At 35.7% G+C, this 23,146-nt stretch overlaps 1 protein-coding gene across 1 annotated transcript in view; it reads right to left on the bottom strand.

Annotated features, from left to right (window-relative positions):
• Nucleotides 1–21,855, bottom strand: part of LOC127852881 (uncharacterized) — a 28,408-nt gene extending 6,553 nt beyond the window's left edge. The window contains exons 1-3 of the mRNA XM_052386911.1: nucleotides 17,170–21,855; nucleotides 2,531–3,513; nucleotides 276–637 (exon numbers count right to left, since the gene is read on the bottom strand). Coding sequence (XP_052242871.1) covers nucleotides 285–637; nucleotides 2,531–3,513; nucleotides 17,170–17,504 — 1,671 coding nt within the window. The 5' untranslated portion in view covers nucleotides 17,505–21,855 and the 3' untranslated portion in view covers nucleotides 276–284. The remainder of the gene's footprint in view (nucleotides 1–275; nucleotides 638–2,530; nucleotides 3,514–17,169) is intronic.
• Between the last annotated feature and the right edge of the window lie 1,291 nt (nucleotides 21,856–23,146).

Raw genomic sequence — 23,146 nt, 5'->3', positions numbered from 1 at the left:
TGCTTTAATTTTTCATGCAAAGTTTACAAGAACTAAATGTTAGGACCATAATGACACAAATGTTATGACAACATAACATAATATTCATTAGATCTAATGTTCTAACAAAAACCCTCACATTGTGTAATCAGATAACAATATGTGCACATAAGTTATTTGTATCTTTAACTACACACTTAATGTTGTATTGTAACATCACACACTACTATGTTCGTATGCTAAACAACACATTGTCATTGAAATACTAATCACAAATTACAACAACTAATACATACATGTACACACTATTCCACTCTGAACACCAGGATTGTGTTGCTATCCCACTGTCCCACAATGATGGATGATGTGGTGCTGCTGTAGCAGACTGACTCTGGGTACTCCACTCCATCCAACCCTGTAGCAAGAGTAGCCAGCTTACTCTCTCCCTCCCAGCCCACCTGTCGTACAGTGTAGGACAGGTATCCACAGACCAGCACCTGGCCTGCAGGGGTCACATGTAGACCACGTGTGCCACCTATTGCTGGGTCTGTGTATGTAGCCAGGAGTGTGCCATCCCTGGCCAGGGTGAGAAGCTTGTTCTGCTCAGGGCTGGTGATGTACAGCCTGTCTCCTGTGGGACTCACAGCACACTTGTCTACTGCAAAACAGAGTAACATCAAGATATTGAATTACTGTCAATGTTAAATAATCTTATTAAACATACTGCAGTGATATTGTATTACGCATATGTTGTTATAATAGGCCTTTACACATCTAAAATATATGCATACATTTCAATAATTCAATAGTTAAGTGTGACATTAAACTTCAGTAGCAGAGCTATTGTGTTAACGTTTGACATGTTGAAATGGGACTGGTGAATTAGATATGAATTGAAGCAAAACAATTACACAGATGGAAACACTAACACATGTATACAGAAACAATTGCTCAGTTCAATCAACATGTTAATACCATGTTACTACATGTATGTGCAGCATGAATAGATTTCCCACACATGTATACATGTGATAACTATGTACTGAAATTAGTGAAATTGACCAAAGCAGACATAATTCATGTGCCGTGTTACAACGTTATTTGTATTTTTCAGTGTTTATAACAAGAAAAATAATATTCAAAACAACAGTTATTGACACTTTTCTAGCTAGTTAGTTACAAAACCAATTTCAACAGCAAAATGTTCAAATAAACATACTACTATAATTACAATGAAATTAATACATACATTTGAACACTTCATAAAAGAATACAACCACAAGAGTACCTTTGTTATATGGTGTTATGAAATTATTCAATTTATCAAACATATTGTACATGTACAATCATTAAAAAACCACAAAATTAAGACCAGGTAAGAAAGTGTCTCTCTCCCAGGAACTCAGTTTCTATTTATAGACATGTCATGTTGTGACAGTCAAAATACTTCATAACTCTTGTTTATAAATCAATATTTCTGAATCTTGTTTTGGCTACTATGTACTGTAGTATTCAAGGGCACATATGAATTATAGAAGAAATATTTTATAATACATCAGCGGGTTTTCTGCTATGACATCTGAATTTTATTTTATTTTCATCTCACAAAGTATATAACTATAATTTATATGATTTAAAAAAAAACAAGAAGATAAAGGCCTTATGGGTCAATTTTTGTTGATTAAAAAATAAATCCCAATTCTGTTCATGAAGTCGATAAAAAATTCGTCATTGTATGGATTTTAAACAAGATCACAGCATAACAGATGCCAACGCTCGGCTGTGAAAGCTTCTCAGATTTTTTTTTAGAGGTCACAGTGACCTTGACCTTTGACTTAGTGACCCAACATTTGGTGTGGCGTGTAAACTCATCAAGGTTCATCTACATATGAAGTTTCAAAGTTGTAGGTAACAGCACTTTGATTTTAGAGCCTATATTAAAGTTTATATTAAAGGTCACAGTGACCTTTGACCTAGTGACCCAAAAATGGGTGTGGCGTGTAGAACTCATCAAGGTGCCTGTTCATTTGAAGTTGTAGGTGGAAGCACTTTGATTTTAGAGCGAATGTTAAGGTTTATGTTAAAGTTTTATATAAGAGGTCACAGTGACCTTGACCTTTGACCTAGTGACCCAAAAATGGGAGTGGCGTGTAGAACTCATCAAGGTGCATCTACATATGAAGTTTCAAAGTTGTAGGTGGAAGCACTTTGATTTTAGAGCCTATGTTAAAGTTTTATATAAGAGGTCATAGTGACCTTGACCTTTGACCTAGTGACCCCAAAATGGGTGTGGCGTGTAGAACTCATCAAGGTGCATCTACATATGAAGTTTCAAAGTTGTAGGTGGAAGCACTTTGATTTTAGAGCCAATGTTAAGGTTTTAGCCAACGCCTACAACGGACGAAGAGCTGGCTATGACAATACCTCGGGTATTCTCTGAAAACAGCCGAGCTAATAACAAAATTGGATTAGACTCCTTTTCCCACAATGGCTAGAAAAATCCCTGTACATAATACAAATGTTATCAGGATGGATTCACCATGATTCTTACCTTCATATTCAAATGACCTATAGAGACTGCAGACCTGTTTGCCATTCAGTGTGTATTTGTACAGTTCTTCACTAGAGATGACAAAAAGGTCTCCTTGGTGATGTTCAATACCTCTACATTCATGTTGTAACTGAAACTTCCGGCCAGGAACAAGCTTTCCCTGGTTGACAGTGATAAACTGGACCTCATGTATCTTGCTAACATGGTCATTCACAGCCACTGCAACCTCACTGGGTGTGATCAAACAAATGACAACTGGCCGAGCATTCACATCCCAGTGACTCACCACCTGGTACTGCTGGTTCAGCAGCTTGACATTCTGATTTTTCCAGTCTACAACCAGTGCCTGTCCATCGGGAAGAACACATATGCCTGAGATACAACATTCATCTGAATCACTTGGTATTCTCACATTGTGCTCAGTATTACTCTGGACATTAAACGCCTTGCCTGACTTTCCCAGCAGAGTCAGTGCCTGCTGTATTATATGCTTACATTTTATGCTGGCTATTAGGCAGAGCTGCTTATGATCTCCAATTTTCTGAACAATTTCATAAAATTGTGACAAGTCATTGTGAAGACTGGTGCATTTATGAATAGAACTTGTAACTGACCCTTTAATGCTTATAACCTCAGCTTTCATCTCGTTAAGTTCCTTCGCAGTAATATTATCGAATTCATTCATGATAGAAACAACACTCCTACACATTTCTTCTTTTAAATATTGCTCATTTCCGCCTGATGTACCCACAGAACTATTACCACACTCATCAATATTAGTATTTAAATTGCCACGCATTTGTTCTATCATGAGTGCCCCATGTTCCTTGTATGTTCCCTGCAATGACTTAACGCTTGCCTCCTGACTGATCTGAAGGTTTTTGATTTCTCCCAGGACAGTTTCCAGCTCCACTGACAGTCCCTGTAGGTATGTGGGCTGCGTGTTGGTCAGCTCATTAATTGGAGTCACTTTACTGCACTGGCTGAAATAAACAATCAATACATGTACATACCAAGGAATAGTCAGTGATATTATGTAATGCTTCAAACAAGTATACATTGTCAAATAAAAACAAACAAGGAAAATAAATGAAAGCTTTTTTCTAAGGCTGGAGGTATATAGATTTGCCCTTTTCCCTTAGTTCTTCCATCTTCGTGACTTTTCTGTTACATATAACTTATGTAACACCTATTCCTACAACTTTACGAGAACAGTAAACAGGCATGTGAGTTTGCGCACCTCTATATTTTGGTTCTGTTTTTTTTCAACATAATTTATACAAAAATTACATTTTAAAATATGTGTTGACTGAAACTTTCTATAAATTATTACCATTGTGTTGATATATTTTGCACACCTGCATATATTGATATGTTTCTTTTCAACATGCCCAGAGTTATGACCCCTTTTTAGCAAAGAAATCAAATTTTTTAATTGTGTTGTGAGAAACTCAAAGAGTACAGCTGATAGTGAGATGAAATTTTATAAAAAATATTAAACACCATGTGAAATACCGCACCTTGATATTTTTGTTAAATTTTGTTTAACATAAGGAGAGTAATGGCCCTATAGGCAAAATATTTTATTTTGTTAATTGTGAGAAGCGTAACTCAAAAAGGATTTTTGATAGGATAGATTGATTACATTCAGGAACATATTTATCATCAGGTAAACTCATACAACTCCATATTTTTGTTAATAATTGTTAAACATTAAGGTAGTAGTGAAACAAATTGGATTGTAGAGGTATCCATGTACTAAGAACAAATTTCTAGTTGCTTATATTGTTTTTACAGCTAGTATTGTTAACGTTGAACAAGCGAGAAAAGATCATTAATGCTCCCCCACCCCACAAAAAACAGGCATGACTTATTATTAAAGTCTATTCCAAATATTTTTAAATAATTACAACTCCTGTTACATTCATATGAATGCTGCATTATGATTGGATTTGTTCATGTGACCGTTTTTTCATTTTCCGATGAACCCACATCGTATTCAAATTAAAAGATGAATCTCATAGCGCTACTTTTTGATCATAAACAAGTTGCCGAATTGACGTAATGTTTTGCGCGAAACTTAGGCCAGAGTTTTTTAATAAAATGATTTTCGGACCCGCCGACTCTTATTTTTGACGAAACCAAAAAAAAATAAAAAATTATATAATTTCAATCTCGGATTTTTTTTTCGGGTGCCAAAAGCCAGGTTTTAGACACAAAACGCGTGTCGGGTTTTAGAGAAGTGATTTATTTAAAGCGTTTACCGATATCGCATTTAAATGTATCATAAGCGCTTTTGTAACATCGATCATTTTTACTGAAAACATGCAAAATGGTGGCGAGACCACAATGACTTTATACTGGTTTGGACTTCTTATTTACCAGGATGCTACAACAACAAAACAATTTATCAAAGCCACTAGTGGCCAAACAATTGGCGATGTTGTGCGCAAACATGTTGTTAACGAACACGACGAACTCGCTTCACTTGAAGCGTCTAAGTCAATGATTGACACAGATAAGGTTAAGTGTGACCCAACTATGCCAGTGAATGTTTTGGTCGAGAGCGACTTAAAATGCATACATGCTATTTTAAAGTACCAAACTCCACAGGATCGTAGTATTATAAAAGAAAATGCATTTGATGTCCTAATGGCGATGAGGAGGAATTACTGCTACCTTCCATCTGCCAGGTAAACCATATGTAAAGTATTTAAGAAATTTTACAATTTTAAGCGGGTATATACGATTTTGTCAAATATTTATGAATTTATATAAAATGTGTAAAAAAAATATTATATATATATTTCAATATAAATTAAAATAAAAGTGAAGAAGAACATGTGTCGAAAAATGCGAAATAAGCCAGATATCTGAAATTGAAAACGGCTGTACAGCCGAATTCGCCAGCATGTATACCATACATGTGCGATGTGCATATAAACTTAGTTTAACGGTTTATTTGAATTCATGCAACGATATCTATTCATACGACACACGAACACTATCTCCGATCCTAATACAAAGACGAATGCTTCGGTTATTGTAGGAAAATATGTACGTCACTATCGGCTCATGGCGCTAATTTGTCTTTGCTACATTTTATGAAATTCGGCTTTAATGTATATTTTTTCTTGCCTATTTTGTGTTATTGTAACATATTTTATCAATATATTACAATTAAACACATATAAAAAATCGTATATACCTGCTTTAATATATGCAATATATTCATTATTTGGCAAACCTGTCATTGCAATTAGAAGGCTGACCAAAAGTAATGATTTTATTTATTTTTTATATTAACCCTTTCAGTGTGAGAAACGAATTTTGAAGGCCTTTGCAAACAGTTTGGATCCAGATGAGACGCCACAAAACGTGGCGTCTCATCAGGATCCAAACTGTTTGCTATTCTGATAGTATTCTTTGAAAAAAATTCGAAGAAAATGCTATTAAATTGAAGCAATTCAGCAGACGCCATTTAAGCAGACCCTAAATTTCCAAGCATGCAAAGGGTTAATTGCTTTATAATTGATAAAATACAAATCTGTTTTGATAGTCTTGGCAAGGTGGTAAATTTGACTTTAATAGTGACTTTTAAAAGATCTGTTCTTCATCAAAATGTAACGTTGAAGGACATACTGTAGCCACTTTTTTCAAGGTACAATGTATTAAATTGAACTCATATGTCATAACCATGAAGTGTAGATTTGCCGTACACTTTCCATCACCAGTGATCTATCCATCTATTTATACTGTCAATCAACCTTTCGAGCATTATAGGCAGATATGGACATTATCGAGTCCGTTTCTTGGGAAGAACCAGTTCTTGGTGTCTATGGAGGAGATAATGAGAACGCTCCCTGATTTAATAAATCCAGATATTCTTGTTCAGTTATAATGTAAATATTCAGGGGTGTGATTGAGGCAAAGTCAGAGGGGAGGAAAATTCTGTTTACTGATTTTGACTACGCGAATGGCGCGCATAACGCAATGACAAACATAAAAACAGACATTAAAATAAACAACTTTTTGTATTCATAACAATATTTCTTTATAAAAACCTGTTAAACTTCACATTAATCATACTGAGGATGCAAAGAAAACAGTGAAGCAAGTATTTATTGTGAGCAATAGCAGCAGTTTTTAATGTATTGAATGACAGTTAATAGACTAAATATAAACAATCTCATTCAGTGATTTTTTTTGCCAGAAATTACAGCCGATATTCGGCTGCTTCCCAATTGCAAAAAATGACGTTTTTTCCTAATAATTTGATTAAAATTTCCCAAAAAAAGACAAAATTTTCCCAATAAAGCCAATAAGATTACAATGTTATTTAGCAATAATTTCGAACGAGTGCCGATCGAGTTGCCGAGTCGTCGCCGAACAACAACTGACTTACGTATTTTTTGCGAATTTAGCCGAATACGATTTTACGTTGCTATCCACATCTCTCTCTATATTGCGGAGGATACCGACGATAGTCAATGTATCCCGATTGTAAACGCCTGTTTTTACACAAGCCCAAGATGGCGGCAAGCAGACGAGAAATTTACGATGAGCGGCGAAAATGATAAATAACATTCAAATTAACAACGGATATCATATGGTTATTACGGAATAATTTAATGCGTGTGTCAATTAACGCAAAATACAACGTTTGAGATAAAAACATCAAATATTTATTACAAATCTTCACAGTGAATGTGCATCACGGAAATCAGTGTTGGGAAATTGGAGTTAGTCTACCGTTACTCACAAAGTTAATGCATTTAAGATGAGTAGACTATCGTTCGAAAATGGAAAGAGACAAACATGATATGATTTATATGTTAGTGGATCTGTGTAAAATCAGATTCATATGCATATTCTGCTTTATTATGTTTGTCACGCTTTACAGTTTACTGAAATAGCATTGAAGTGCAAGATCATGGAGATGTTGAAAGATAAAGAAATGAAATAAATTATTTTAACTCTATTTAATACATCATTGACATAGCAAGACCACTAAAGCGTTTTTTTTTTATAAATATTTGTTAATGTTTTCACCATATGATATTTAATTTAAAAGAATACTGAATTAAATTCTTACTGTTAGAGGTTATGATTAAATGGTATATTTAAGAATCTATATAGATTATTGTTCAATATGAATGTGGAAGGATATTAACTTAACATTGTCTTCATTGTAAGAACACATTAAATTAGCACTTTATAATATACAAATGTAAAAATGCTGTCAAACATACTTTAATAATTTTAATTCTGTTCTTCTAAACATATTTATAATGTTTCCCAATTTCATGGTTTATCGCGCTATTTTTCCCAATTTCATGGTTTATCGCGCTAATTTTCCCAATCCAAAAGGCACAGGCTGTAAGAAAAAAAATCAAAAAAAATCAATGACATTTGAGTGTTCTTCTGGTGTTAATGATGTATTAACTGAGTTAAATTAATATATTTAATTTGTTTACCTTTCAATATCTTGCATTTCACATCTTCACTCAGTTCAAAGCTATTTCAGTTAACTGAACAGCGTGACAAACATAATAAAGCAGAATATGCATATGAATCTGATTATACACAGACCCACAGACATATAAATATCAAATCATGTTTGTCTATTTCCATGTTTGAACAATACTCTCTAAATTGTTTTACTTCGCGAGTAGACTACACTCCAATTTGCAAACACTGGTTTTTCGTGACACAAATTCAGTGGGCACATTTCTTAACAAAATATGTGTTGCTTGTATCTAAAACGTAGTCTTTTTTTTGACAAACACATTTCATTATTCCTATCAGACTAGGTGATGTCAGTCGTTTATTCGATTGCTATTTGTTATTTCAATAATCTTAATTTTCTCTTCACAATGGCGCCATTTGCAAACAAACCACAGAGCGCATTTTAAGAACACGATTTTAATTGGAAGATTGGGAAACGACAGCCAATTATATGGCTCGTTTTAAAAATGCTTAGGTAGAATCTACCAGTGTAAAATGCGGAGAGATTTCACGGGCCGCGGATATTTCGGGTCGCTTGTGAAATACGTTCGCGGAATCGGTGGTAGCCCCTCTCCCCCACATTCTTTAAAACGAATTTACGCAAATCTCAGAAGTGACATACAGGACAACCCGATCCGCGGAAATCCGCGGATCCGCTGAAAAATCACACCCCTGATATTTACTACAGATTAAGAGCTCGTTACAGAGACATATACTGTGTACTCTATAATGCGTTTTCAATATATTGTTTCTTTGCATATGTGTGCAAAATTTCCCCCATTGGCCTATCAAAATTGATTTGTACTGCTGTCATGATCATGACTATGTTAACCATTGTTTGGTAATAACATTGTAAGATGATGATAATAATAATTCCATGCTATGCTGTGTGCATGTTTTCTGCGTATTTTTATAAGTTGATAGTATTCATTTTAATTTAGTTTCATACTGCATATATTGTAAAAAAATGTGTTATTCTATCTCTACATAATTCCTCTTTGCTATAAGATTGTAGTGGGAAACTTGTACAGCTTTGTGTTTTACAATTTTAAATAACCATTACAAGCTTAATCTTGTTAATTTTGTAACTAATAGATTTTGGTTTGTATTTTCTTTTAATACTCAAGCAACACTTGGAGTGTTTCATTTTTGAATTACATATAAAAGATGTTGTTTTAATAGAGGAATATTAAAGTGCCTAGGCAGTGACATAGGGGATTGGATGACAGATTAAGATTTTTTAATTTGAAGATTGACTTTGCCAGAGTTTTTTTTAATACAGATGTTCATTTTGTCTTAAAAGGAATTGCTTGCAAAAGACATATTTGCGTGTTTGTGCATTTTCATTTGTAACAGAAACTGTTTCGATTTAAAGAAAATTATGCAACTATAATTATATTCGTATGAAATGCAGGTCTGTTAATAAATGTGTTTATTGCTAAATATTTGTATGAGAATGTTTAGAACATAATAAATTTCATTGACATTTATTATTTTGGTCATGAAATCTAAAAGAACTTCATACCATAACATTTTTAGCATAGTGCATTTTTGGTCACCATCTTTTTTTTCTTTTTTTTTCCCGTCCTCCTACTGGACACTTTTTGGAAAAAAATCTGAAAATCATTTTATAAAAAAAACTCTGGCCTTAATGATGCTGCTTTTTATTGGTCAATAACGAATGACGTTATATTTTTTGCACGAACTTCAACGATATTCACGGTTGATGGAGATGAAACCGAAACTGAAAATAGATTCATACGCTAGGTTAAAAAGGACTTGTATGGCCCTTGCCACGATAGAATTGTTGTAATTATAAGAATTGAATAGCATTTTTCTGCATTTTATCGGGGTATGAACTGTCAGGAAAATACGCCTAATTAATAATAAACGCCATCAAAGTTTATGCAAATTAGGCGTAATTTTCCCGACAGTTCATACACAGATGAAATGCAGAAAAATGCTATTCAATTCTTAAATAAGCCAGCGATGAAAATCAATATATTGTTCAATAAACTGACTGGAACTGATTTTTGCAAACACATGCTTTAAGTGTATTGAAATTTAATTATTAAATGCATTTACTGATGGCATTACTGTAATATATCTGTACAATGTCCAATGTCTTACAGTGTTATATTATAATTAATAATCTACTTCAAAGATTGTTATAATGGGTATTACAGGTTCTAAAACTGACTTCTAAACATTTATAATTTCATGTTATAAGCTTCTGTGACCTTTTACCTATTGACCTCAAAACAGATTGACCTCTTAATCTTCCTAGATGTAAACATAAAGCATTTTGCATGCCTGTAGGTCAAAGCATTCTCTAGATATCCTGTGGAAACGATTGGTCTACTGACCAACCGACAAACAGACCAAAGGACAGATGCAAATCAAAATAACTCCGCATCTTAGAAGAGGTCCTTGATTTCTTAATAGTCTCAGTATGAACAATCTAGCCTGTGATGAGCGGCTTATAACATGCCACCTGGTCTACTACATGTATTGCCAAATATGTTTTGTCGTTATTTAACCTATTGCAATTATTTTGCTTTTGTTGTTGTCACATGATCTATTTGTGGAAAAGAAGACGCCATTGTTTCATGTTTTAACTAGAAATGGCGCGGCAGAGGCGGACGCGTATCCCCACGCCGCATGTTTGACCCAAGGGCGCCCCAGGGTTGATCATGGGGCCATGCATAGTTGAGATTGACTGTATTGTCATAAGAGAAGTTCAGTATCAATTAGAAGTGAATGGGTGTAAAAATAAAGAAGTTATAGTAAAAGGCAATTTTGGGAGGGTGTGGCCTATGTGGGCCGGGTGCCCCAGGGTTGGTAATGGGGCCATGCATAGTTGAGATTGACCGTATTGTCATAAGAGAGGTTCAGTATCAATTTGAAGTGAATCAGTGTATTAATGAAGAAATTATAGTAAAAGGCAATTTTGGGCGGGTGTGGTCTATGTGGGCGTGGCGCCCCAGGGTTGGCAACGGGGCCATGCATAGTTGAGTTTGACCGTTTTGTCATAAGAGAGGTTCAGTATCAATTTGAAGTGAATCAGTGTAGAAATGAAGAAGTTAATGTAAAATAACCTAATTTTTTTTTATAGTAAATGGAATTTTTTGGTGGGTGTGGCCTATGTGGGCGGGCGCCCCAGGGTTGGGATTGGGGCCATGCATAGTTGAGATTGACCCTAATGTCATAACAAAAGTTCAGTATCAATTTGAAGTGAATCCGTGTAGAAATGAAAAAATTATAGTAAATGGAAATTTTTGGTGGGTGTGGCCTATGTGGGCGGGGCGCCCAAGGGTTGGGAATGGGGCCATGCATGGTTGAGATTGACCGTATTGTCATAAGAGAGGTCCAGTATCAATTTGAAGTAAATCGGTGTAGAAATAAAGAAGTAAATGTAAAATAACCTAAAAAAATGAGTGATAATTTCTGACGCGGCCCCACCCCAACCGCTATAACTTTTGACCCAGGGGTCAGATCAAAATTCCAAATAGTGCAGGGTCGCACATATGCTCATAGCTACCATGTGTGTAAGTTTCAAGGTTCTAGTGCTTTTAGTGTAGGAGGAGATAGTGGCCAGGACGAACAGACAGACAGACGGACGGACGGACGGCGGAGATAACCACAATATCCCCACCTTTTTTTCAAAAAGCGTGGGGATAAAGAAGAATCCAATACATTGGCCTATTGTTTATTTATATGTGATATTGAAATTTCATACTTTAGCAAGCCTAGAGCCAATGATTTTTAAAAATTGGGAATATATGAATAATATTTTGCAATTTACTTTATACTAAACGAAATAAGAAAAATGACAACTTTAAAAAAACAAGAGCACCGTCTTGCGGGTGCAGATCGCTCATCTATTTTCTTTTTAAAGGTGAAGGGACTCTCAATTTCAATCACAAAGGAGGGAGGGGTGGAGTGAAGATGGGTGTAAAGTGTGGGGTGTGGACATTTATTACATTATCTTCCAAAAATGCGAAAAAAAAGCAACAAGAGCGCCGCATGACGGAGCAATATACGCCCGATTCGTGTGCCATTGGAGATGATACACTGATGATTGATGTATTTGTTTTGGAAATAAGCAAAAAAAAATTTCAAAAATCGCGAAAAAAATAAACCCGATGAAAATATCGCAAAATAAAACTGGATAAAATATTGCATAAAAATATTGCATGTGTTAATCGGTTGCATGTCTCCAATCAGACCTGACTGATATATAATCTATATACTACCTCTGACCAAGTTTGGTGAATTCAACTTGAACTAGAGCTTTGTCACTGAATGTGACTTATACCCCCATACCACTTTGACGCAGGATAAAAAGTTGTTTAAAAGTTTCGGATGAATACAATTTGAATTAGAGTCCGGACAAAGTGGCGCCGTTGAAAATGCACTAATTGACCCTATGACCTAGTTCTTGACCCGACATGACCCATATTCGAACTTGACCTAGATATCAACTAGATGCAACTACTGACCAAGTTTGGTAAAGATCGGATGAATACAATTTGAATAAGAGTCCGGACAAAGTGGCGCTGTTGATAATGGACTAATTGACCCTATGACCTAGTTTTTTACCTGGCATGACCCATATTCGAACTTGGCCTAGATATCAACTAGATGCAACTACTGACCAAGTTTGGTGAAGATAAGATTTATACAATTTGAATTAGAGTCCGGACAAAGTAAAATGCACTAATTGACCCTTTGACCTAGTTTTTGACCCAGCATGACCCATATTCGGACTTGACCTAGATATCAACTAGATGCAACTACTGACCAAGTTTGGTGAAGATCGGATGAATACAATTTGAATTAGAGTCCGGACAAAGTGGCGCCGTTGAAAATGCACTAATTGACCCTATGACCTAGTTTTTGACCCGGCATGACCCATATTCAAACTTGGCCTATATATCAACTAGATGCAACTGCTGACCAAGTTTGGTGAAGATCGGATGAATACAATTTGAAATAGAGTCCGGACAAAGTGGCCCCTTTGAAAATGCACTTATTGACCCTATGACCTAGTTTTTGACCCGGCATGACCCATATTCGAACTTGGCCTAGATATCAACTAGATGCAACTGCTGACCAAGTTTGGTGAAGATCGGATGAATACAATTTGAATTAGAGTCCGGACAAAGTGATGCCTTCCGCCCGCCGCCCGCCCGCCAGCCAAGGGGTTTCACATAATACATCCCGTATTTTATACGGGCGTATAAAAAAATTTTTAAAAAAATTCCCTTATGATAGCATGAAAGTATTTTAAGTTTGAAAGCAATAGCCTTGATACTTTAGAAGTAAAGTGGATCGAAACACAAAATTTAACCATATATTCAAAGTTACTAAGTCAAAAAAGGGCCATAATTCCGTAAAAATGACAACCAGAGTTATGCAACTTGTCCCTTTACTGTACCCTTATAATAGTTTGAGAGTGTTCCAAGTATGACAGCATTTTCTATGATACTTTAGGGGTAAAGTGGACCAAAACACAAAACTTAACCAAATTTTCAATTTTCTAAGTATAAAGGGCCCATAATTCCGTCCAAATGCCAGTCAGAGTTACATAACTTTGCCTGCACAGTGCCCTTATGATAGTTAATAAGTGTTGCAAGTATGAAAGCAATAGCTTTGATACTGTAGGAATAAAGTGGATCTAAACACAAACGCTATTTTCAAATACACAAAACCTACAAATGTCAACAGTAAATCGGGTCATTCAGTCCGTTTACTCCGCCTAAGAGCTACTGTTTTCAATGAATTTCTCAGCGAGTGGCCAATATTGATTTTTCCAGCTCTCATTCAAATTCTTCTTGGTAAGCGTATTAGCCAATCAGCGCACAGGCCGCCGAATACACGCCAAAACCATGTGAAGCTATGCAATAAGTTTACATTTGTTCGCAGATCAATACTGACAAATCTCAACGAATGTAGCGCTGTAGATGAAGGGTCATTAAGTAGTTTTTTAGTTAGAGAAAATTTTTCCACATTAAATAAATAAAAGATAGTAGAGACCTCTGCGCTACGTAGTTTTTATTCAGCAATCAAATAGTAGTCCATTTTTCCCCAAAGAAGAATTTCTTATCTTGCAGTGAATAATTAAATCTAGAAATGATTTTGAAAATTTGGAGGGGGGAGGGGGGGGGAAATTCCCCGATTTAAACACAACAATTTTTATATATATATATTTTTTAAGATGTTTCTCATGATTATTATATCTCAATTCTATTTCAATTTAAAATTGTCAAACATACTTTATTATAAAAAAAAAGAAATGAATATAGTGCAAACATGCATAAATGTAGAATTAAATTGCTACATCATGACCTTTGACATTGTAAATGGCGGATGTATTCAATGTAAACTAGAAATGGCGCGGCAGAGGCCGACGCGTATCCCCACGCCGAATGTTTGACCTAGGTGTGCCCCAGGGTTGGTAATGGGGCCATGCATAGCTGAGATTGACCGTATTGTCATAAGAGAAGTTCATCATCAATTAGAAGTGAATTGGTGTAGAAATGAAGAAGTTATAGTAAAAGGCAATTTTGGGTGGGTGTGACATATGTGGGCAGGGCGCCCCAGGGTTGGTAATTGTGCCATGCATAGTTGAGATTGACCGTATTGTCATAAGAGAGGTTCAGTATCAATTTGAAGTGAATCGGTGTAGAAATGAAGAAATTATAGTAAAAGACAATTTTGGGTGGGTGTGGTCTATGTGGGCGGGGCGCCCCAGGGTTGGTAATGGGGCCATGCATAGTTGAGATTGACTGTATTGTCATAAGAGAAGTTCAATATCAATTTGAAGTGAATCGGTGTAGAAATGAAGAAATTATAGTAAAGGCAATTTTGGGTGGGTGTGGTCTATGTGGGCGGGGCCCCAGGGTTGGTTATGGGGCCATGCATAGTTGAGATTGACCCTAATGTCATAAGAGAAGTTCAGTATCAATTTGAAGTGAATCCGTGTAGAAATGAAAAAATTATAGTAAATGGAATTTTTTGGTGGGTGTGGCCTATGTGGGCGGGCGCCCCAGGGTTGGGATTGGGGCCATGCATAGTTGAGATTGACCCTAATGTCATAACAAAAGTTCAGTATCAATTTGAAGTGAATCCGTGTAGAAATGAAAAAATTATAGTAAATGGAAATTTTTGGTGGGTGTGGCCTATGTGGGCGGGGCGGCCCAGGGTTGGGAATGGGGCCATGCATGGTTGAGATTGACCGTATTGTCATAGGTGAGGTCCAGTATCAATTTGAAGTGAATCGGTGTAGAAATAAAGAAGTATATGTAAAATAACATAAAAAAATGAGTGATAATTTCTGACGCGGCCCCACCCCAACCCCTATAACTTTTGACCCAGGGGTCAGATCAAAATTCCAAATAGTGCAGGGTCGCACATATGCTCATAGCTACCATGTGTGTAAATTTCAAGGTTCTAGTGCTTTTAGTGTAGGAGGAGATAGTGGCCAGGACGGACGGACAGACGGACGGACGGCGGAGATCACCACAATATCCCCACCTTTTTTTCAAAAAGCGTGGGGAAAATTAACATTTAACCCGCGTTCAATTCAAAAATGGTGATTCAAATTACAAGTAATGGTGATCTTATAATGGAGAAAGCATTAACTGGATGTCACAAACATTTGGTAAGGTTTGTTAAACCAGATAAAAACAAGGACAATTCGGATTATTTAAGTTAAACTACTACTGGTAAGGCATTCTTAAACTGATATATTTCGGACATGTATAATAATCGGATAAACAGTAATAGATATACTAGATGTTCCATGCATTTAGATGTGTTTTTTGTACAAAAGCTATCATAGGGATGATGATAATATAATGAGGATAAATATGTGATGGAACGTTGCTACCGGTACATATCTTAAATTACTTAAATGTGTTAAAGACTTAAATGTGTTATTAAGAAGTAGATTTAATGAGCATTTATTGTTTTTACATAGTATAGTGATAGAAATAATAAAAATTTGTAAAATGAACTTGTTTTGTTTTTTAAATCTTAAAAGTCCTGAGTCGATTTTTTTCACACAAATTATTGATATTTTGTCCTTATCTTTGTGTACCAATTCATTAAAATATGTTGTGTTATTTATCATGGTATTTTTATTTAATAAAGCAATATAACTTTTTAAGATATTGTGTTACTCTTAAAGCATATTTTTATTTAAAAAAATGAATAATTCAGACAAAAACACAATAAACGCGCTTCAAAATTGACCCCAATTTCAGTCAAGGGGCATTGATGACTCCTGGTTTTTAAAATCTATTGAAATCCCTGATGATCGGTCCTCGCAGTGATTTTTTACAATTTTTCTCGTCTGAGTCCTGGGACTCCATAACCTGCAAATCGACGAGTCCCTGAATCGAAATAAGGAGTCGGGTTTTCCTCGCTTCATTGGAAAGAGGCCCTAGCCTATGGATTTTGGGAAGAATTCTCGCTAAAATTACTGCTTTGGGAAATGAAAATGCTGGTGTCAGTAAGGCTCTTTGGAAAAACTTGGGAAGGGCCCTTTAATAGGCTCATGATATAAAAGGCTGAAAACCCCTGCGACTGTGAGTCCAAGTATTAAACTTTATTATTTTTTTATGAAAATTCTATGCATTTTTGGGACTCACATAACTCAAAACTTTGCATCCCCAGATATTTTTATGAGTCCAGAACGCAGGACTCACGGTTAAAAAAATTCACTGTTCTCGATGCTCTCAAATTGCGTCACCTGATTCACACATGTTCAATGGGAATTCCCCCATCCCACAATTCAATTTGTATATGCACTTGTGTAAAATGGCGGTATTTTGGTATTGAAAATATAAATCGTAATAATACTGGATTATCCGGTAATGGATAGAGTTGGAACATGCAAAGATCTATCAATATTATATGTTTATTTATAGATTTAAGGAACATGTTTGTATCCATTGAAATCACAAGTAGGGTCTATTAAAATTATGAAATAAAAGTGGGACTTCAAAATTTATGTTTGGGACGTCCAAAATTTATGGTTTGGTAGTCAGGACTGCCAACCTATAAAAGCTAGCGGAAGTGCTGTTAATTATTAATAACTAAAGGAATATAAATGTGTGAGATACCTGTGAATTGTTCCAACACATGCAGAGCAGCACAGCTGACCGTGGTCATGGCAAAACTGTGTCAGTGATTCATCCGCATGCACCTCACACTTCCTGAGAAAATCTTCCACCGCCTTAGAAACTGGCCATTTCTTAAAATCCTCCCTTCCACATGTCATATGTTTTGTAAACAACTGACTATGCAGGATAACACATTTTTTACAATAAAACCTTAAACATTGTTCACAATAAATGTCTGCAGATTCCGTAAGATTCTGCTCTAAACAACATGTGCAAGAAAAGTCTTCAACCATACGCAAACGTTTTGGAACTGAAGACAATGAACCTGTTGCCATTTTGTTACTGTTTATAATGTTAAAACCTTTTTGTTCGTATCGTTCAAGTATATTTCTTGTGAAATATGAAAACAATAAAGCTAGTTCCAAAAGTTTATCAACCTTAGAAGTTAAAATTAACACTGAAACACGGATAAAGTCAAACACAAGATGTACAATAAAACTTTTCAACCAAAGGCCAACGTATCACAACATTAGACAATGAACCTGTCGCCAATTTTGATACTCTAGTGTATGAAGTTTTACATGTTAAAGTACATGTAGTTAAAGTATAATTTTGTTAAAATAGTCTATAATACTGTAACCCGGATGGTTACGGCCGTGTTATATCCCAATAAACAAGAAATCATAAATAAGATAGTTCACAGTTCACTTCTTTTAATAATGTAGGAATGCTTTTCAGTCCTTTATGAAATACATACAGACGAAAATTCAAATAGCAGTTAATCCTACAGTATAAATCAGGATCTGAAATATATAAAACAATAATTACAACCGTATTTTACCATGTATAGCGCGCTACCATGTATAACGCGCATGCGATTTTTAAAAGCCAAAATGGAGAAAAAAAAGATTTCAAGACCAAAAACCTGAAAATTTGGCCGAAAATGGCCGCCATTCTTATATTGCGCTATCATTTAATCTGAGTTTTTCGGGCGCTTAATTTTTTGTTTTAAAGTAGGGAGCGTTTATACGATCAGGAGCATGGGTTGCATAGCACTATATTTTCGACAATTTTTAAGATTATTCTCTCGAAAACACCGTTATGTCCTTATTGCCGCTGCGCATGTTTTTTCAAGACCCCTGCGCGTTAAATTCGAACCACTATTACCTATTCCTCACATTTGATCAGTGTAACATTTTCATTACCTGCCGCTCACAACATCGTATGACATCTTCTTCTGCAGACCCGCAACATCTCAATGTCCAATTTTACGCAAATCGTCCGTGGATACCATTTTATTTTTCATCGACTTAAATATTTCCCCATTAAGAGATGCTCCCCAATAAATCCAGTTTGACCCGGTATTTCGCGCCTTCACTGCGTCTAGTTGATAAGTATTTATAGTAAGACAAACAATACACCCGAACGCTCAATTCCATACAGTTGGCGTTATCGGCGTAAAGCCATTTGACAAATATTATTTGTTTGTCTCTATTGAAAGAAAATAAAACGAGTCTATATCTCTATTGTTGGTTTGTAACCTACTTAGTATACTCGCACAGTAGCATATTTATGCAGAGATCGGAAATTCATTGATAAATGTATTCGTCGTTTCAATGCTTAGGGCCTAGTAATTTCGGCAAATCGGAACTCAACTTACGTAAAACACTTGCTCAATTAACCGTTAAACTCCACCTCCGTTCTCTGCAAAAGGTTCGAAGGCGGAGCTTTGCACGTGCTATTATTTAATTGGACGATTGCCATTGAGGAACAAACACACGATTGGTTTGGCATGTTGATTGCTAGACAAAGGAAGCCAATTTTGTCGGCGAGAAACTTGTCACTTTATTGCTTCAGACAGGAAGCGGCTTTCCTTTGATGACGTCAAACTGTCAATTCACATAGAGTGCAAATTTTCGGAAATGCTAACATTAAACTTTGGATTAAATTATCAAAGTAAAGCAAAAGCGAAGTTGAGAAATATTATTGAAATAATTAGCCTCAGTTCAAATAAGACGTAATGCGTTGTAAATCAACGAGTTTTCATGACAACAAAAACTTTAACAAACAATACCGCGACGCACAGGGATCGATATACCTCGATTTTTTTTAATGAACAATCAATGAAGAAGTGTGAAAACACCAACAAAGACATTTTTTTCATCTTTTAATTTTTGTCAAAACTATTACTACCCCGTTCATTCCTAACCTTTCCCGCTATTTGTTGTTTCGACAACGGCCCCTTCAGTCTATAACATTATAGGGTGTAGTTTTTTTTTGCAATAACAAAAATGGCGGCAATTGCGAAGATTAACGATTACGAAATGGATTTTTTGCAATTTAGCAACCAGGAAAGCGTTGTGTCAATGTATTACGCGCACTGAATTTTTATTTTGAAATTTGAAGGTAAAAAACTGCGCGCTATGCATGGTAAAATACGGTGCTTAACAATAAAACAATAGTTCTGTTCTAGTGGCCTTAACATTTATTTTATATGACTCAACTACTCATATAAGATTTAGGTACAACAATGACAAAAATAATCATAAATACACAAAGCAGCATCAAAAACCTTAAAAACAAGGGATGTTTGTAAAACATGCATGCCCCCCATATGGGCTGTCAATTGTAGTGGCAGCCATTGTGTGAATACGTTCTTTGGCACTGTGACCTTGACCTTTGACCTAGTGACCTGAAAATCAATAGGGGTCATCTGCAAGTCATGATCAATGTGTCTATGAAGTTTCATGATCCTAGGCCTAAGCTTTCTTGCGTTATCATCCGGAAACCATTTTACTGTGTCAAGTCACCGTGACCTTTTACCTAGTGACCTGAAAGTCAATATGGGTCATCTGCGAGTCATGGTCAATGTACCTATGAAGTTTCATGATCCTAGGCGTAAGCGTTCTTGAGTTATCATCCAAAACCATTTTTCTAAGTCGAATCACTGTGACCTTGACCTTTGACCTGAAAATCAATAGGGATCATCTGCGAGTCATGATCAATGTACCTTTGAAGTTTCATGATCCTAGGCATAAGCGTTCTTGAGTTATCATCCAGAAACCATTTCGGGTCACCGTGACCTTGACCTTTGACCTAGTGACCTGAAAATCAATAGGGGTCATCTGCGAGTCATGATAAATGTACCTATGAAGTTTCATGATCATAGGCATAAGCTTTCTTGAGTTATCATCCGCAAACCATTTTACTGTGTCAAGTCACCGTGACCTTTGACCTAGTGACCTGAAAGTCAATAGGGGTCATCTGCAAGTCATGATCAATGTACAGTACAGCCAAAGTGGAACAAACGTATTTCGCGATCCGCGGCGGCAAGGCGAAACGAGTCGATGCCGCGTCAGTCGTTGAAGCCGCGTCAGTATGCAGCGGCAAGTCGCATTTCGCCGCGAAACTTCGCATCTGTCCGCCAAGGCATTCCGCGACATGATGCCGAGTCGATGCGCATCATGAAACAAAAAATCTTTTAAAAAATATTAGTTACATGTAGTTAACAAATTTTGAAAGAACAATTATAATAATAATTAAAATCATACAGCGTTTTTTTTCCTTCTTTAACTAGTACCGGGGAACGGTACCTTTCCCAAAGCCTTCCGGAGGCTTCCCAATTTTAGCACCGGACCTTTCCCAATCTCGATATCTACCGTTCCGAACGATTTTAGGTGCCGTTCCCAATAGCCAGTGCCTTTTATTTTCGCTGGAAATATCTTTTGATATTGTCGAGCCTTTCATTTTCGGCCATTTATTTTCGCAGGACATTGTTGCGTAGAAAGTAAACAAAACTTTTCAAATGGGGCGCAACTCTAACCACTGTGTAAAATGTGAATGGATTACATAACCGCGACGAGTGATCGATATTTCCCGTGAAAGAATTCCATCGCTAAGACCAGTCTTCCTTACATCAATAAACTTTCTCAACACTAATTTTTCGTTGACATTAAAAAAAACGTAACCGTATTGAGTTAAATGCGCATATTACTTCTATGTATAGTTTTTTAAGTGTCAAATCCGGACAGTAACTATTCGGATACGGATATAAACAAATAAAAGTTTAACATAAAATTAAAAATAATGAGACATGGGTGTAAAATCCTATAGTTATTTACAACATATACATAAGCATTTAATGGCAGATGATCTTAATATCTTATTTGATGATTTGAAAAAAAATCAAAACAAAATATAAGACTTACCTTTGAAAATTATTGTTAAAGCATTCCACTCTAAAAACTCATTTTGGTTACGTGTGACTATTCTCACTGTCTATTGTTAAAAGATGTCAAACCAGTACAAGATCCATTGTTGTTGTTTTTGTTTAGTTTTTAAGTTTTTAATTTAACTCACATGAAACATTGCAGGGCTTGTAAGACTTTTAAGGGCTAAAACAAAATTATTAATATTAATTTTTATGCAACCTCAGTGCTTATGCCTATCACTGGAAGATATTTTTCCAATTGACGGGCACATTCTAACTGAAGTGGCAATAACACAATTTTCACATGACATGATACGATAGTCAAAATATCATAACCGTACTGTAGTTTTTCTGTCAAAACCTAGAGTTTAAAATGCTTTGTGATGCAGAATATAGCCCCTAATGATAGATTACATGCATTTTAAAGGTTCCCAATTCATCAATTTTGCGACTCGAATTTTTCCCAATTCATTGATTTCGCGACTCATTTTTTTCCCAATTTGAAGATTTCACGACTCGAAAAATTCCCAATTGTAGGGGTACAGGTACCTTTCCCCTTTGGGGAAAAAAAACGCTGTCATAATATATTTATTGTGCGCGGATTGTATTAGCATATACATGTAAGCATAGTTAATGTGTCTGGCCAATTAAGTTTGTTTCCCGCCCGTAGTGTTCGTACATACAAGTGGTCAAAGCTCCAGCATATGGTGGATTTATAAATTAATTGCATGTTGATTCTGCTATTATATTTGAGCTGAGAATATTAGCAGTTTGAAGCTACATCAATAATCAAGACGGTGACGATGTATTTGTTATTTTGTTTATTATCAGCTTATTATAACCATTGTTTGAATATGCGTATATAAATACGTTTTATTTTGTTCATATTATATAGTTAATATCGCTACTAATTACCGGATAATCCCGTATATTCCAGTTTTAAAGCAAATGCTGGTAAATATTGACGATACACACACATTCTCGATATTTCCTTAAGTATCAAATACATCAGTGCTCCAGATAACATGCGTAAAGGCGTAAAAACGAATTCAGCGATTTTCCTTGTCCAATTGGGAAAAGTACCTGTACCATTCCGATTGGGAAAAATTGAGTCGTGAAAACCTCAAAATTGGGAAAAATCGAGTCGTGAAATCCTGAAATTGGGAAAATCGCGTCGTGAAGTTTGGGTCTTATTGAATACATCATACAGTTCATACTTAATTGAACATACCCATTTAAATAATCATTTGCAGGCATGCCTTAATGACCATTAAGTTATAAAGTTTATATAAATAACAAAATATTATAAAGAACACACCAAATCAATTACTAGTTGTTTTAATCTCTTTTAAAGCAATGTCTCTCTCTTTCATTTTTGTGAAATTTCAACAATCTTTGATGTTTAATCATCACTCAGTTGCTTGCATCCCTCCCTGCACAGCATCATTATTGCTGTCAATGTGTCCTGTGATTGATGGTTCCGATTGGTTTTTTGGCATAATATTTGCTATTATGACTCATTTCAAACTACGATAAGGTTACAAACCGACGTAAAACAGTACGCTGGCTGCCTGGCAAAAGAACCGGAAACAGTAACAACTCTATTGATTGAATGCGCTGAATAATAAAACCCGAAATTAATCGAGCGCGTGGTTACACACAACTATACGATTTTCTTTGTTCGCTCGCCGAAAGTTGGTTTTTTTACGAAACTTTCTATCGTTTTGAGAAAAAATTCGGACGCTGATTGGGATTTTTCCAGATGCC

This window comes from Dreissena polymorpha, chromosome 12 (assembly GCF_020536995.1).
Source record: "Dreissena polymorpha isolate Duluth1 chromosome 12, UMN_Dpol_1.0, whole genome shotgun sequence".
In the NCBI taxonomy this organism is placed as follows: domain Eukaryota; kingdom Metazoa; phylum Mollusca; class Bivalvia; order Myida; family Dreissenidae; genus Dreissena; species Dreissena polymorpha.
The sequence above is the reverse complement of the archived record's forward strand: the minus strand, read 5'-3'. Positions and strand labels throughout refer to the sequence as shown.